Consider the following 18,108-nt stretch of genomic DNA (forward strand, 5'->3'; position numbering starts at 1 on the left):
TGTAATTCAAAGAGTTGTGTCAAGATTCAGAATCTGCACTTACTCTTTACCCCTTTCTTCCCCTTTCGTTCCTTCTTGTACTGTTCCTTCAGTTTACTTATTAGTCCCTGGTCTACATCCCAAACCTCAGCAGTTGGGGACAGGTCATCTTTGTCTACATGCAGCATATTATTGAAAGAAAAATAAATCAGCAATTGGCAATGCAAGCTGTCTGTGAGTGTTATAGGTTAAGCAACAATTAGTACTATTCAAAAACATTTCAGTATTTTAAAGGTGCAGTTTCTGTTACTATTATGTAAAATGCTTCAATTTGGTCACATTTTTCCACAAACTTACTTTATGATAATTTATCAACAAAGGCATTTCAATTTCTTTCCATTCACTGATATTAAAGAATGGTTTAATATTAATGCATGAAATTACTGCATCTTTAGTAAGATAATATTAACACATAATTCAGCCAGACTTAAATAAGCAAATAAAACATGCAATACCACTTTTAAAGTGCAACTGAATTGCCAGCACCATTTTGTTTATAAAATCCACCATGCATTTTCTTCCTGCTCTTATTTTACATGCAGTAAGATCTAGTAGCTATAAAACAGATATAGATATAAACATAAGAAAACATGTTTGCCTTTTAAGGTTATTAAAACATTAATATAAATCAAGACCATATAGCATACCATAGAATTTTTACTGTTGATTCTTCATTTTTTTCAATTAAAGAAGAGCACCAATACTAAGATAATTTTTTTTGCAACCCAACAGCCATGGCAAATTAGGGAAAATGTGAATTGACAGGTTTGTCTTTATCAAATTTTGAATGATGCATTTAAAACCAGATTATAAAACATATTAGATGGAAGTTCCACTGAAAACACTGAGCCTTGTATGAAATATGTGTACAATACAATTTCTTGAAGCATGAATACATGTAATTCAAAGGGTGTAGTCAATTTAGGATACTTTCATTCTTTTGTGAGATCATAGATCTATGTGGTTAATTTAGTACACCTCCTAATAAGCCTGATCCAGAGGGGACATTTGAAATATCAACATTGCAATCACTTTGGACTGAGACCTTCTATACTAAGCAGTATTTACTTCTATGCATGAATAAGGCTTAGAAATCTCAGAAAATACTTTTTAAAAAAAGGTTTCCTGAGCACGTTTCCTCTGAATATAGGGTATTCATGAAAACTATGTCTCTCAATAGTTACATAAGTGTATTAATTTCCCCCCTACACACTTAAGTACTTTTTGCTCATTTTATTCCTTTTGTGAACAAAATAATGCACGCCTCCAGGATAATACCCAGGAGGAACTGATGAACAGCTCTCTTTTCATCCTACTTACACTGGAAAGAAGCAAACTAGGAAATTGGGGTGTCTTATGAAGTAGAATCTAGCTGAGTCCAAAACAAAGACGATCACCACAATCTACCTCATATGAAGAGGCAGAAAAAAGAGGCAGAAAACACATGCACAAACTGTAGGCCCATTTCCAAAGTTCAGAAACTACCCTTCGAACAGGTTACAAAAGACCAGCTTTCAACCAAATGTTATAATTTTATTTCTCTTTCAAATGAATAAGTTATTCCTGCATAGCAGAGTTCTTGCTTTATTTGCTATCTTTAGTAATGAACTTTTACATTAGTAAAGTTTTACATTAGTAAAGTTTTACATTACATTACATTTTCCCTTCAGCTAAAAATTAACCATTGCATATATGATAGTAGCCCAAGAAAAGGTGGGTCAGAGCAGACTACAGGAATGCTGGGTGCACACATGGCCTAACCATGTTTCACTGAAAGACAAGTTTATAATTGGTAAAGCATGTGGGATAAAAGAATATTTAAAAAACCACCCAAAACATCTGAATTATAGCTAAGAAATAATTTCAAGCAATAGGTTATTTTCATGCCAACTGGTGATACAAGCAAAATCTTTTTTCTAAATTCAACATCTACTGACAGATAAGGAGGTCATATAGCTGCCCCCACTTTCCAGCTAACTGGAGTGAATCCCTTTCAAACACTTAACTCCCTTTTTACTGTCACAAGACTATTAGGAAAAGATACCATGATTTTATTGAGACAGTCATGCCAACTGCATAGGCTTTACGTTGGGATCAGTTTTCTTCAATTTCCTGTTGTTCCTTACATACACTACTATCAGTGAAGTGAGAAAGGTATCCTATTGATAAGTCTTTAACTTTGCAAATATAATGGTCAAATATTTACCCAACTGGCAAAGCTATTCTAGTGATGAAAATATTCTACCTAATCCACTGAAATCTTCCCCACCTCTTCCCAGAAATTAAACAGGACAAATTTCATTGCATGAAGATTCTGCTTGGTTTGTGCAGTTTTTAAAAATCAAAATCTAACTATCCATATGCAGATTTGCATGCTTAATCAAGAAAACTGCATGTAGTAACAAACACAATGGCTTAATCCCACTCTGTTTAAATGGTCCACAATCCTCAGGACTATCTTTTCAGGGGAGTGGATAAGGGAGGGGTAAGAAAGTCCCCTTCTAACCTCTCACATAATTGCTGCTTGGGATTCAAGTCAATATATATATATATATATTGAATTCAAGGGTGAAAAATAGGTCCTACTTGAAAGCAAACTACAGCTAACATGGTATTTGAGTCCCCATTAAGATAGACTATAATACATGAAAACTCTGCAGACCCAATACTACTTGTATATACTGAGCCAACTGTATCATTTCTCCAGTGCCAATGACGTTGGACTAGGGCAGGGGTCGGCAACCTGGGGCTCCGGAGCCGCACGTGGCTCTTGAACCCCTCTGCTGTGGCTCCGTAGCTCAGAACATGCACCAGCACAGCAGCTGATCTGCTCGAAGCTCCACTCAGGGAAGCAGAGCTAGCTAGTTAAGTAAATCAGCTAGTTAAGTAAATTGCTACATTCCTCTGCTAAACAAGCTTCCTGCAGACTCTCATGTTACATGAAATGCTGCTGAAAGGATTCTCTTTGTCCCAGTGTAATCTTCATCTGAATGTTAAAAGCTGTGCTTGGGACAGCTTCATCTGAATGTTAAAAGCTGTGCTGGGGACCTGTCACAATTCACATCACTTGATGGTTTATCTGCTAATCAGTCACTAAACACATCTATATGGACTGCGCTTTCCCCCCCTCCGACCATGGATAAATCCGAAGAAAAGTTTCTGAAGAAAACCAAATGTTTAATGATAAGTGGGTAGATTCATTTGCTTTTACTGCTGACGAACTTATGAGGTTTGCTGTTTAATGCATGCAGCCCTTTAGCACTGACTTTGACTCTGCAGGAAGCTGTTCTCCTATTCAAAATATATGAAAGGAATCCTACTAGTTTATAATGTAAGATTAAAAAATAACAGTTTTTAGTGACTGAACAAGAGCTGCAGCTAAATCATAACGAAGATATAGATCTACTTCTCTGTTTTAAGAAGATTCTTATAAAAATTCCAGCAACATTATTACACTGGGAGAGGGATGTTTGTTCAATATTTCACCACGTGATAAAAGGATGAGGGCACACAGAAGCAGACAGCATTTTTGGTTTGCTGCAAGTGGCATGTCTGGTTTGCTGCTAGTGGATAATATAAGTTCAGCTTTTTATTTCATAAATAGGAGGACTCAGATAGACACTGAGTATTTTATTTGAAAATAATTTTCAACCCAGCGTCTTTTTTTTTCGGAGTTCAAAATGTTTTTGTTGCATGCAGAAATAAAAATTTGTTTTCTCTGTAGCAGTTCATTGATTTCATAAATGCAACACACTATAGTTTTTTTATACATAGCATAAAGGTAAAAAACTATATATGCAGTGTTATCTTCATTTTAGATGTCAAAAGGGTTTTGCGGCTCCCAGTGTTTTTTTTTTTCTGTGGGAAATGGGTCCAAATGGCTCTTTGAGTGTTAAAGGTTGCCAATCCCTGGACTAGGGGAAGCTAGGTTACAAATTATGCACAAGGGGAGATTTCAATTCAAGTTACGTTCATACAAACATGATTGTGTATCCACTTCCACAACTCATTGGACAAACATTAGGTGCAGGCAGCAGCACAACAGAAAGATACAGTGGCACTCTTTTGCTGCTATTTGAGTTTATGGAATGACATTGCAACATACTGTCCTCAAGAACAACATGGACCATGCAATACCAACTCCAAAATTCTACAAACAGCAATCTTCAAGAAGTATTTGCTCTCCCCTTACTGAAGTTCTGAACTGTTTAGATAGTGGCAATTTTAAGTACTTCAGTTTACTACATATAATTAATTCCATCAATCATGAAAGTAAAAATCTATGTTTATCACCTGCTGCGTTATAATAGTCCACAGCTCCAATCCAGATAAATCTACACACAGAAACATTTTGACATGCAGATGAGCTCCACTGGCAGCACAGTGGAATTCTAGAAGGGAGATACCTCATATCTGATAAAGTAGGCTAATGAGCAAACAGTCATCCATACATTGTTAATGGATGAGCAATACTTTCAAATCTATGGTTCCAAATAGATATGAGAGAGTAACAAAGGAATTCCTCTGGAAGAACAGGTTATCAGCTCTTCATGAGAGCTGAAACAAGTGCTGCGACCTTTAGGTGTAAGTACAGTTCTTTGGAAAGGGCAACTGCGATATATTTACAAAATGAAGTTTACTGCTTGCAAAGTAGGGGAAAAAAAAGAAAAAAAATACAAGAAATAGGAACAGAAATGTTTGCAGCAAAGCTTGCTTTATGTTACATTAAAATATATCCATATTCATTCACATATAGAACATATTTGTAACCATCACTGAAATCTTGACATTAATTGTATTGCTTGGAAGCAACTCCCACTGATTCCAATGGAACTTCCAGTTAAGCATGTTTTTCATGATATTCTATTTATTTTTTATATTCACATGATTTTCAAATTGCCTATTTACTACATACTGGAAAAAACCTAAACTATTTAAAGTAATTGACTGCCAACTTTACCAACAGTAAATGTACCTGCTTTTTAACAACTGTTTCATAGATACTGATTTATCTTAAAAACAAATTTTAAAAGATGTGGCAAATTCAAATTTTAAATACAAAAGATGACTTAAAAATACCACTACCAAGTTGATATCAGAATATATTATTCACTTAAATCAGAAGAAAAATAGCAGAAGACAGAGGATAGGAAATGAGGAAGTTAACCACCAACCAGGCCAAAATTCTAAATACAATTTATAACGTAAGAATAGGACACACTAGAAAAGGAATACCAAGCAGAATCAGAAAACATACTGGAATTTGAATAATTTAAATTAATATAAATTAACACTATGGAACCTGTTACTGTTATTTTTCCCAATGTCCATAGCATCTAAATATTACTAATAATCCACTCAATTTTGTGCATTAACATATATGTATATTATCTTATTTAATATTAAAATTTAAATTCATGATCATTCATTTCAACTTCTTACCCCATTCCGTCCCATCCCCTGAACTTCGTGCCTCTCCAGCTCCTTCTCCATCTTCTGCTGTTACCAAGAAATCAAATTCTTTCAAGGCTTCTTCTGTATCTGGGTCATCTGTAAGGTCAGCAGCTAGCCCTTCATTTCCAATCTGCAAGTTGATAATGACAGACTCTGCATTCAGTACAGTATGATTCAAAAAGAGAATTTTGTTTCATTCATTCACATACACATACCCTGAAGAATGCCAGTTGGTATATTTCTGCATATAAATAATCAGTTACAGAGACTTAACATTGTTAATCTAAAATAAACACTGCAGGTCATCATTATTTATCACAAGATGCTATATGTGTCTTTCAGCACCATAGTGTCAAGACTTGAAAACTAAGACATCTGAATGTTGGCATGAATACTAAGGGGAACCCAGAGGTGTGCACAGTAGGGTTATTTGGTTTTAAAATATATTGATTTTAAAGTGTCTCTGTGTTCGAAGCCTGCAGTATCATCTTCAGTCATCATGTGACTGACCCAGTCCATAGTTTTCCAGTCTGAAGTCAGGTGGCAAAGGAGTCTGGGGAATATTTATAAAGTTACCTCCTCTCCCTGATACTTTCAGCCACTCCTTACATGCCCCCAAAGCTTGCAGGACCTATTTATATTATCTCACAGAAGAAAAAACTGTGAGACCGCTATTCTTCTTCTCTTTAGTAGCAGTGGAGAAACAACAATCTTGATTGTTGGGGAATGGGAGAGATTTCAGCAGACTATAGATTGCTCTGGGCAGAAAGGGAAGGTTAAAGCTCTTCATTCTTGGATGCTAAGATGCTCTGGATTCTACAAAGAAAGAGTGAGCTAATGCACATATACCTGGACTCCCTAAAGACACTTGGATCCAACCCTTGAGGCCAAAAGGTTTACCCATCACCAATTTAGATGGAGTTAAATAGAGAACATACCAGCACATATTAGCAAGGAATTGTTTTAGTGAAGGTAAATGAGACACACTATCCTGCCCTCCCCACTCTAATATTATCTGAATAAACATGTGGCTCATTTTATAGCAGAGAGCCAGACAGCCAATGAAATGAGGGTAATGGCAGAGTAAGTAATAATATAGATCACAAAGATCTAAAGCAAAACCTTAAGCACAACTTAACTTTATTCATGTTATATTTTGCACCAACCACCTTACATTATCCCCTACTGGGGGAATGACATATCATTGCACAGTCAAGCATGTTTTGCATAGTTCATTCCTCAGCATCTCATATAAGAAGTGATGTGAAAAAACTCTGCCAGGGACCACAGTGAACTGCTGCTGTTCAGAGCAGAAATGAATGATAGATGGACACATGCTTGCTTACTTTATATCACGCTTTTCCTATAAGCATTTCAAGGCTGTGCACACAATCTCTCTCCCTAATCATTTTATTTTCACAACATTGTGAGGTGGGTATGAGGCAGCTTCCCATGTTACATATTTCAATATATTAAGTACTTATTCCAGTAATTTTTATCCTGCTTTACCTCAGATAAGGTAAGCATTCCAGAAGCATAGCCATAAACTCTTCAAATTGGTATAAAAACTGTGTGACAAAAACCTGTGAAAAGAGTGGCTATATACTGACTGAATGGGACAAGACCCAGATAGTAGCACTAAGATAGCACAATAATTATCTCACTCATTAACTATTTCATTTGAAGAGAATAAAAGAAGGACTTTTTTTTTACTTTATGCTTTTTATTTATCCGGTGTTTTTCTTTTCCTTCTGCAATATCTTCTATCATGTCACTCTCTTCTTCTTCATCACTATCATCTGCATTTTCCAAGAAATTAAATGTTTCAAGAACATCACCAGGATTCCTAAAAAATAAAATGTCTACAATGTTAGCATATAAGTATTGCTCCCTTTCAAATTAAATGATTAAGTTAAGGGTTTTTTTCTGACACAATAAAGTAACAAATTTCCAATTCATAGTGCCCAGAATTATAAAGTATTTGGAATTTTGATTAAAGTCCTGGCAATAGTCACTTCCTGATTTAAATTTAATTAAAGCAGAAACTTAATCAGTATATATTTTTTTCTTTATAATATGTTCAGTTTCCTGCCGTTAAAGCTATTATACAGGCAGCTACTTCAAGAGTGAGTCAGCATATCTAATACGATAGCATATTAGATAAATTGTTCATTACCAATGGTGAGAAAAGAAAATGTAACAATTAGCATGAGACTTTTTGCTAATCTGCAATGCAAACTCAGAATTATTAAGAAAACGAATTGCAAACTCTTTTTTAGTATTAAGAACCAGCAGCTCTAATTGAGGACTATTTGCATTCAGTTGGGAACATAGGGTTTGAGTAAGAATTAGGTTGATAACAATTGGGGTATACATTTGGGTCCAAAGGACTCTCTTGACCGAGTTATATAGCAAATGCATATCTAAAGTAAAATAGAATGTACATCTTTCAAAAGAATGAGTCTATAGGATAATTCATTATCAGAAATAAACAACTAAGCATGCAGATTACTGTCATGTGACATTGCCTACCTTTTAATGTCCTGTCCCTTTTGTTTTGATGCAGGAGATTCTCCTCCATTAAGAATCTGTTCCAAGTTTTTTGACTCCACTGAGCCATTTGGTTCTGAACTAGAAAGCCCAAGTAAAGACCTCACTCTCTGTGACCGTACATCCAATATTGTATCCGTGTAACCTACTTCCTGAAGATACCTAAAAAAGAAGAGATTATTTTCACACAGAGACAAACATTAAAGAGTCTAACTCCTTCTAAACAGGGTTTATTGTATGAAGATTTAAAGTACAAATGTAATTGCCAAATTGTCAAAGAATGCCCCAACTCTGTAAAGCAAGAACTGCTTTTCTTTTTAGCAGCTTGATTTGCACAGGATTTTAGATTGGGTTCCATGCAAAATCTCTCCCAAAGACAGAAACGTAATTTAAAATGACCTGCTTTTATGTACTGCATTTGTATTAATATGAATAAACACATATTTTGTTCTGGCTTCAGAACAAAAACATATGATACAGGAAATATATTTATAAATGTAATACTTACTGTCTTAATAACTGTCTGCCTTGTTTCCAGGTTAGCTGACTATTATGAGGTACTGTAGGAACCTCTGTATCTTTGGTTTCTTCTGAAACGCAAAGCACACTTTAGTACCATGCTTACTACTGGTTACAGGATACAGCACACCCTAGACATTACTTATTTAATATCTGGCCCCTTTGAATTTGTTGAAAAAAATGTCCTTTAAGAATTTGTTCAAGCTCCTTTTTTGTCTGTAAAGCCATTCAGTTCTGAAATAGAGCTTGATGAAAGGTCAAACAACCCAAACTTAAAGACCCATGGGGTTCCTGCAGATTTAGATTTGCAGATTTATTAGAATTTTCAGTCCACAGCTTTTCTGAACATCCACTTCAACCTGAAACTATTTCTAGTGTCAATATGTATGAATATATTTATGTATGTATACATTTAAAAATATAGAAAAATGTATATTATAGCTGGTCCTGAACTGTATCAGTTCAGAATACACATGCAAATTTATATTTGAATGTTTGCCTTTGATGAAAGAGCTATCCATTGGAAAGCAAGTATCTGGAAGGTTACATCAAAACTTCCTTCTAAAATGCAAACTTCAAATGTGCATTAATGTTGATGTGATAGAGCACTGAAATATCACTTCACTCTGCACCATGAAGTGATAAATCCAGAAAAGACATCCTATTCCACCATTTTTTTTTCTATCGATTGATTGATCGATTGATCGATCTAAGATATTTATATGCCATCCTTTGCGAGAGCCTCAGGACGGCTTACACAAATAAAATTCCAAAATACATAACAATATAATATAAATAGACGACCCAATCTGGCTGCAATTAAAATACAGTAATAAAATTCAATATTAAAACTTATTAAAATATTGATTAAATAAAAAGGTCTTAACCTGGCACTGAAAAACATATAATAACGGCGCCAGGCAGACCTCTCTGGGGAGCGCATTCCATTCTAGTTAGCCATTTGTTCACTTTTAACCAGTTTTCTCCAATATGTTCTAAGTGCTTACTGGGGCCATGCCCTTTTATCGTGTCCTAGTTTCTCCTTCATTCTCTTCTTGATCCAAAGGATTTCTCCATTTTACAAGAGGCTCATTTCAGAAGCGTATCTCATAAGGAAAACTTGTCAGCCCATCATGCAGCTCCTTCAAGGAGTGATGCCATGTGCTGCCCAGTATTATGAATATGCAACCCCTGCCCAGTGCTTGTTATCATGTGAACCGAACAAGTGGGCATTATTTGAGGGTTAAACAGTCCACCCATAGCCCTACAACAAAATGATAAGTTAGGAGAGATTTATTTAGTCCTCAAATAACTCTTGTTGGTCAGATTTACCCACTCATTTTCACATGTACACACACATAACTATTACTCAGGTTTCTTAACTATTCAAACTCCTAGCTGTTTTTTTCTCTTAACTCTTGTTTGCATTTTCTAGAGTTTGGATTTTTATCATATTCTACCAAGACAGCCCTCATTAGGCTGTTTTTGAGGACTTGTCCAAGATAAGTGTATACTATCTATTCAGATTAAAAATGTCAACCAAATTTTCTTTTGGTATGACATTCAATTTTTTCCTCCATGTATTACTCAGCATTGGCTCCTATTTTCAATTGCATTCAAGTCAAATTACTGCTATATTTATTTATTTTTTTAAATATATGAACTTCCTTTCTTTTGCTTTCTTATCCCCTAATTCAACCATGCCCCTGTTTGGTGGGATGAAAGGCAAGTCTGGAATGTGAACATAGAAGGGTATCACCTTTTTAGAAAGGACAGGAAGGGAAAGAGAGGTGGGGGCGTGACTTTATACGTCAGGGAAGGGATAGGATGCAGTGAGATAGAATGAAGCACAGATTGGGATTTGGTAGAGGCAGTCTGGGTGAAACTTAGGGATTTTGACAGGGAAAGAGACCTGACAGTGGGGGTATGTTATTGCCCTCCAGGTCAACTTGAGGCCCTGGATGATGTCCTGACAGGCCAGATTCTAAGGATATATCAGGGGAGAGACACAGTAATTATGGGAGATTTCAATCTCCCGGATATTACTTGTGAGACTCATTTGGCGATGACAGCCAGGTCACATCGCTTCCTAGAAGCTACAGAGGGAGCGTTTTTCACACAGAGGGTCCGAGAGGCGACGAGGGGGGGAAACATCCTTGACTTGGTCTTGACCAATAGGGAGAAGCTGATAGATGAAGTACAGATTAGGGAAGCTCTGGATGTGAGTGATCACTCCATCCTTTGCTTTGAGATCAGGGGACTGGGGACATGCAACAGGTCGAGCACTAGAAGCTGGGACTTCAAGAGGGCCAACTTTGGCCAACTGAAGGCCAGACTGGGGAAAGTCTCCTGTGATAGGTTACTGGAAGGTAAGCGAGTTGAGGAGAGGTGGATAGCACTCAAAAGGGAGGTTTTGGAGGTGCAAGCCTTGACGATACCTCTAGTCAGTAAGGTGGGGAGGCAGAGGAGAGTGCCGCCATGGATGCGAAAGGAGGTGGTTAGAGGGATTAGATGAAAGAGGAACCTCCGTAGGAAATGGGTACTGGGGGAAATAGACAAAAGGGTATACCAGGAGGAGGAGGCCCGTTGCAGAAGGATACTTTGCAAGGCTAAGGCTGATTACGAGCTTGCCAAGAATATCAAGAGCAACAAAAAGGGCTTCTTTCAGCATGTAAATAGGAAGAAGAAGGGGAGACAAGTGGTGGGACCACTAAATAAGGAGGAAGGACATCCAGTGTCTGATATGAGGGAACAGGCACAGATGCAAAATGACTATTTTGCCTCTGTGTTGTCCCCAAAGCAGGACAGGGGAGATCCGCATAGGAGATTAGATGAGGCTGGGGACTTAGGGGCACAGATAAGAGTCACCCCCCCCTTGAAGTCGAGGGGCTCCTCAGGGCATTGGGCATTACAAAGGCACCAGGCCCTGACGGGTTACACCCAAGAGTACTTAAGAGAGTTGGCAGGGGTTCTCTCATGCTCGCTGGCCTCCACTTTTGAGACCTCGTGGAGAACAGGTGAAGTTCCAGAGAACTGGAGGATGGCATCTGTGGTCCCAATTTTCAAAAAGGGTAGTAGAAAGGACATGGGGAATTATAGACCGGTTAGCCTTCGTCCATTGTAGGAAAAACAATGGAAAGGCTCATAATAGAGATCTAGTGATGCTAGATAGGGAAGGGAGGCTGACAGGTACACAACACAACTTCCGCAAAAACAGGTCCTGCCAGACAAACCTTGTGGAATTCTATGACAAGGTTTCGAGAGGGCTAGATGGAGGGGATGCAGTGGATGTGGTATACCTGGATTTCAGCAAGGCCTTTGACAAAGTGCCCCATGATATCCTGGTGGAGAAACTGAGGAGTTTTGGGATACACCAAAGCACTGTCCGGTGGATTAGGGCATGGCTGACTGTCCGAAAGCAGAACGTAACCATTAGCGGGGAATCATCGGGATGGCGGCCAGTGACAATCAGGGTCCCCCAGGGCTCTGTCCTGGGGCCGATCCTGTTTAATCTTTTCATTAACGACATGGAAGAAGGGGTGAACAGTCTGCTGATCAAATTCGCAGACAACACTAAAACTGGAGCAGTGGCCACAACTGAGGAGCAGGTACTCCAGATCCAAAAGGATCTGGACAGACTATGGAAGTGGGCAGGAGACAACAGGATGGCATTCAATGTGGATAAGTGCAAGGTCTTGCACTTGGGGCATAGGAATAGCTGTCATAAGTACAGGTTAGGTGACAAGTGGCTGGAGAGCAGCACTTGTGAAAGGGATCTCGGGGTACTGGTTGACTGCAGGCTAAACATGAGTCAGCAGTGTGATGCAGTGGTCAAGAGGGTGAACGCCACCCTTGGTTGCATAGTCAGAAGTATGTATATCGACTGAGCTTCCCCCCCTCCCTCCAACCATGGATAAATCCGAAGAAAAGAAAAGTTTCTGAAGAAAACCAAACGTTTAATGATAAGTGGGTAGATTCATTTGTTTTTACTGCTGACGAACATATGGGGTTTGCTGTTTAATGCATGCAGCCCTTTAGCATTCACTTTGACTCTTCAGGAAGCTGTTCTCCTATTCAAAATATATGAAAGGAGTCTTACTAGTTTATAATGCAAGATTAAAAATAACAGTTTTTAGTCACTGAACAAGAGCTGCAGCTAAATCATAATGAAGATATACATAGCATTAAGAAAAAAAATGATATATGCAGTGCTATCTTCATTTTATATATCAAAAGGGTTCTGCGGCTCCCAGTGTTTTCGTTTGTGTGGGACATGGGTCCAAATGGCTCTTTGAGTGTTAAAGGTTGCCGACCTCTGGTCTAGGGTATCTAGAAAGTATCTTATTATAATGTACAAATTATGAATATAAATAACATGATTACTGCTTTCATGTTTATTTTCCCCTCACCATCACCTATGCCAAAAATCAAGGAACTCCAGAATAACTACTGAGACAAAATTTTAAAAATGGTTGCTGGAAAGTTAGGATGCCCTTGCCTGTGTAAAGAAGAATTGGGGTCTTTGGTTGTTATAGAGGTTGCCTGCACATTTCTCAGTTTTTGATTAAGAAAAATTATGGCATAGGATACATTTATGTGCTCCCTGAAGAAAGTAACAAAATAGTTTAATTAAACTAATTATTTTATGGCTTCCTTTGCACCTTTCCAAAAATCATTAGATAAAAATGCACACAAAAATATTTAAGCCCTCCACTTATTCAGGCAGCTTGCCTCAAAGTGTTATTTTGGGCAGGTCTTTGGCATACAGGCCAATCTACTGCTAAAAGGGGTAAGGTGGCTGATGTTGTTTCTTTAATGGTTGTGCTTTAAATTAATTTATTTAGTGGTGTGCTTAAAATCAGATGGAATTAAATCTAGTTTTTGCTAGCTGCCTTTTCTGCTGATGGCTGGTCAAAAATAAATAAATCAATCTGCTCCAAAACACATTTGTCAGGTGGTACAGAGAGCTTCAGGAGGAATGAGGCAGAGACAAGTTCCATCACACTAGCAAGCTTCTGAGAGAGTAATATTGGCTCTAACCCGATACTATTTCAAAAGTTTTAATGTAAAGCTGGAGCCTGTTCTGCTTTAGATAAAATATAATATTTGGACTGAATAATAAAGGAATCCTCTAAAAAGCTCTAATAAGCTTTATTCAATATGAATATGGTCCAGATTAATATTTTAGTGCCAGAAAAGGCTGTAGATTTACCATGAAAATGCATAATTTCATTTTCTAAATAATATTTCATGTTACAACTGCCTTTACTATAAGCACCAGAATTATCACCAAACTGTATCTCTAAACTGCACCAAAACTACACTGAACAAAGACAAATCAATGTAATAAAAGCTGGTATCAATTCACTTTTCCTTTTAACTAAAGATGCATCTACTCACAAAGACTGCAAAGACACTTCCTTTTATATAAGTGGCCAATAGAAGAATTTAAACTAAACCCAACAGTTACAAACAGATTACCTGATTCGAAAGTTGGCATTTTCAAGTCACCTTGGTTCAGTTCTGTGCCATATTTTAGTTTATGATATTTTGCCCTTTAAAGTTAAACATAAATATATTCATCAGCAAAGAAAATACATTTCCAGTGTATTTTTCTCCTGGCTTGCATCTATAGCTGTGCTCATACAAAGACACTTATGCAAAGGGAATCCTTGATCCATTCTTCTCAAATGCTTCTCAAAGCATTCTTCTCAAAGCACTTCTCAATCCCTGTAAACATTTCTCCTGAAGGTCCAAGGCACTGCCACAAACTGCCTCCTACCTCAGGAAAGACATTTGGGAGAAAATTCACCTCTAAAACCATCCATGAATTTTGCTTTAGGTGCAAGTAAGTCACCAGAAACTAAAGAAATATTAAGTATTTGCCCATAGTGATACTGGTGGCTAGTTCAACCAGCAGTGATAATGTAAATTTATGGTGTTTTGATTATTTGGGTTGTGTTTTTTTTTAAAGAACCACAAATGCTTAATTAGAATAGTTTTCTAGTTTTTTCAGCTTGCAAAAGAGACTTATGTTACTGTACATAGACCCTGCAAAATTAAATTTTATGAAATGATCAGATAAAAAAGGACAGCATTGCCAACAGTCAGTCACATTCTAAAACAAACAAGCCCTTTACATTATTAAATAACTGAATATATGTTGTGTCATAAAATGCTGATGCAAACTACAGCCTTCTTATGAACACACCCCTAACATACATGAACTAAAGGAGGTTGACTGTGCCTCTAAATAATTTCCAAGTAGTTTCACAATAAATTTTCTGAAATCATTCTTTTACTTCAGGGAAAGCTTCCTTTCCATTTAAAAAGTTGGGTTGGAACAGTTAACTGCAAATTTAAGTGATAATCTGAAAAACCTGGGTTGAATCTGACCACTTTCTATATTTAAGAAAAATGGAAGTGTGGAATCATTAATTAATCCTCATAAGAACTTTAAAAAAAAATAAAAGATTTCTGAATAATTGCTGTTACATGTCAGTCTAACACTAAAACTACTGAAAAACTGCGAAATACCCCTCACAATCATACATTTTTAACTTATTCACATGCACGCTGATTATTCCTATCAAACTCACGTTTCTGCTGTAAAAATCTGTCACTTGTTTAGTCACTAAATATTACTCTAATATACTTTTAGATGTCCTAAGCAATTATAACTTTCCATAGACCTTACTCTTACAAATTCCATGAAGTTTTTGTTGTGATTTATTTCATCTACAATAAACTTAAGTCTTCAGTTTTCAGTTTTTACAATAGGCTTTTGAAAAGGGTTGCACTACCCTTGAAAGAACAGGTTCATAACATGTGGAAGCCTTCTGACCCATCTGGAATCAAGTGCTTTCTACCAGCTTCAGCTGGGGACCCACCTACACCCTATTCTGAACAGGGAGAGCTAGATTTCAATAATCTGTACCTTCTTGATCTCCAAATTACCCTATTGCCATACCCTCTATGTGGGGCTACCTTTGAAGTCTATTTAGAATCTGCAGTTTGTGCAAAATGCAGCAGACAGAATAACTAGGGCCAGAAGGTTGGAATATATAACACAAAATTCTGGCTCATGTCCACTGGCTGCTTATATGCTTCTGCACCTGATTCAAGGGGCTGATTTTAACCTTCACAGTCCTATATAGCCTGGTGCCAATGCACTTGACAGAATGCCTCTCCCAAACACAATCTCCTTGGACCCAACACTCAACATCTGTGGCCTTCCTCTGAACACCAACTCTAAAGGAGGTTCAGATGGTGGTAAGGAGGAAGGCTTTTCAGCTGCTGGGTAAGGCTGCTTTCTGTGCCAAGGTATTTAACAGCTCTGAATATTATTGTGGTGTGTGGGCATTACCAACTGCTAGGCAAAGCTATATTATCAGGCCAACCTATATGAGCCTGGTCTTAAGTTTCTAGTAAAATTTTATGTTTGTATTGTTATTTGTAGTTTATTGTACGTTATCAATTTTTGTACATCATCAGAAAGCTTTTGCAGTACAGAAATACAATTGATATTAATATTATGTGAGTGTGTTTTAGGGGCAAACTGGCATGTCACATCTCAGGGAATTTAAATAGAGGGCTGGTCTACATGATCAAACAAGCCACTACTGCTAAGCCATAGTGAGCTGTGGTACATGTGGGCAGCCTTTTTGAATATTAAAATCATTAAATGTGGCTTGTATGTTAGCAAACCTGGGGAAGATGGAGTGTTGGTATCCAGAATCCACAGGTTGTTTTAGGATTATGAACAGTTTGTTCAGCATACCAACAACCCATTCTGAATGGATTCAGGTGACATGACAGGCAATGGTTCAAAAGTTGCTGGGCATGCAGCAGAACCCACCATGGCCACTGAATAAGCTATACTGGGTTGTGGCAATCATGTAAACTAGGTAACAGCACCCAAGCACAATCCACCATTATTCATTTCTTCCTCATGGCAAACGAATCCTTCTCTACCATATATATCAGGATAAATTTGACTTCCAGGCTGACTTAGCCCAATGGGAGAAAGGGACATAACAGTAAGAGAGCCACTGCTCAGTCAGCTCTTCAGCTCTTCTCCATTTCTGCAAATGGAGAAATGAAAACAGCTCAGGAAACTGGACCATGGTCTTGAGGATGCTTTTCAGCACTACCTGAAAGCATGATTCACTCCAACCCTACATGGTATGCCAATTCAGATGATGAGCTGAGAGTGACGCCAGCATGCAAACTGGCAAACACCTGGAAGATCTACTCCTCCAAGCACTTGCCAAGCACCTTTCTCCCTGTAGAGAGACAGACAGAGGCCCATGCTTCTTTCTACACAGAGAAAGACAAACAGATGCCATTAGAAGATGCTACTCACAAAAAAATGGGACTTTAAATGACTCTAAATGATGTCATGTCAAGTTAAAATATCTTGAAATGCATCTAAGACTTAAAAACAATCAAACAAAAGTAAAACTCAAAAGTCCAGTGGACATTTCAAGTTTTCATTCTGCACCAGCTTCAGCTGGAAAGGAGGAAGTAACTTCAAGTCAGTTTATTACTGATTGTGAGTTGTTTTTAGAATCCCAGTTTTTACTACAATCAAATAATTGATGGTCAAAAAAGCTGATGCAATGGAAGTCACTTCAAGTGAGAGAAAAATTACATGAATGGATCCAAAGCAGAAATTAGACTCTGCCAGAGATAAAGTACAATATGTTTTTATTCAAAACTATCAATTTTCTAATTGTGACTAAAATCTGCACCCACTTCATACAAAAATGTAAATAAAAATTATCAGTTGAGAGTAATGGCACACATACCTTTCTTGTTTTAATGCATATTCTAACATTTTTATTCGTCTTACTAAATCTTTCTTCAAGTTTTCTTGACCCTTTCTCTCGCCTTGCAAAAATGCTATCCGAGCCTGAAAATAAAAAATAATGAAGAATTAACTTTTCCCATTCAAATCTCTAATTCAAATATAGCATTAGTGCAATCCTGTACATGACTTCTCAGAAGTAAGAGCCACTCATTTCAATGGATACAGGATTACAGTCTGAATGTAAGTTCTTTGCAGTAGTTTTCAACACATTTGAGACCAGAGTGAAAAATTCAACTTTTGTAGAACATTGCTTTATGGGTTTTTTAAAATAAAGCCAAGCATTTTTACCAACAAACTGGTCTGCCTGACTGTAATAATTATTACTAATTTTCCAGGTGATCTTTTTAAGACTAGGAAATCATTAACTAAGTCAAGTATTTGAAAAGAAGAAATGTATTTCTTTATCTCGTTGTGGGGGGGGGGGATCCAGTTTGTCAAATGCCCTACTGAACATAACTTTCCTCATAAGAAACCTTGGAAATCCAGTCTGTTCAAAATCCTACATAGTAGAGGGAATACATTCACATACTTAATCTATACCTGTATTGCACACACAATATATTGTAAATTCTGGCTCTACTGTATTTATTTTACAAGGAATCTCTGTAATTCTCTTCTATAAATACCTAGAAAAAACATACAAATAAATTCATGGAATGCAACCTTATGCAGGC

General features: G+C 37.2%; 1 protein-coding gene across 5 annotated transcripts in view; it reads right to left on the reverse strand.

The window, feature by feature from the left end:
* STRN3 (striatin 3) overlaps window positions 1–18,108 on the reverse strand; it is a 61,063-nt gene that overhangs the window by 19,777 nt on the left and 23,178 nt on the right. For 2 of the 5 annotated variants that reach the window (XM_044435690.1, XM_044435687.1), the window contains exons 2-8: window positions 17,373–17,476; window positions 14,044–14,117; window positions 8,552–8,633; window positions 8,026–8,205; window positions 7,207–7,339; window positions 5,482–5,623; window positions 44–154 (exon numbers count right to left, since the gene is read on the reverse strand). In XM_044435690.1, the coding sequence (XP_044291625.1) occupies window positions 44–154; window positions 5,482–5,623; window positions 7,207–7,339; window positions 8,026–8,205; window positions 8,552–8,633; window positions 14,044–14,117; window positions 17,373–17,476 (826 nt within the window). The remainder of the gene's footprint in view (window positions 1–43; window positions 155–5,481; window positions 5,624–7,206; window positions 7,340–8,025; window positions 8,206–8,551; window positions 8,634–14,043; window positions 14,118–17,372; window positions 17,477–18,108) is intronic. The other 3 variants (XM_044435689.1, XM_044435691.1, XM_044435688.1) reach the window with 2 other exon arrangements.

Source organism: Varanus komodoensis, unplaced genomic scaffold (genome assembly GCF_004798865.1).
Source record: "Varanus komodoensis strain SLA01 unplaced genomic scaffold, ASM479886v1 scaffold3, whole genome shotgun sequence".
NCBI classification, from domain to species: Eukaryota; Metazoa; Chordata; class Lepidosauria; order Squamata; family Varanidae; genus Varanus; species Varanus komodoensis.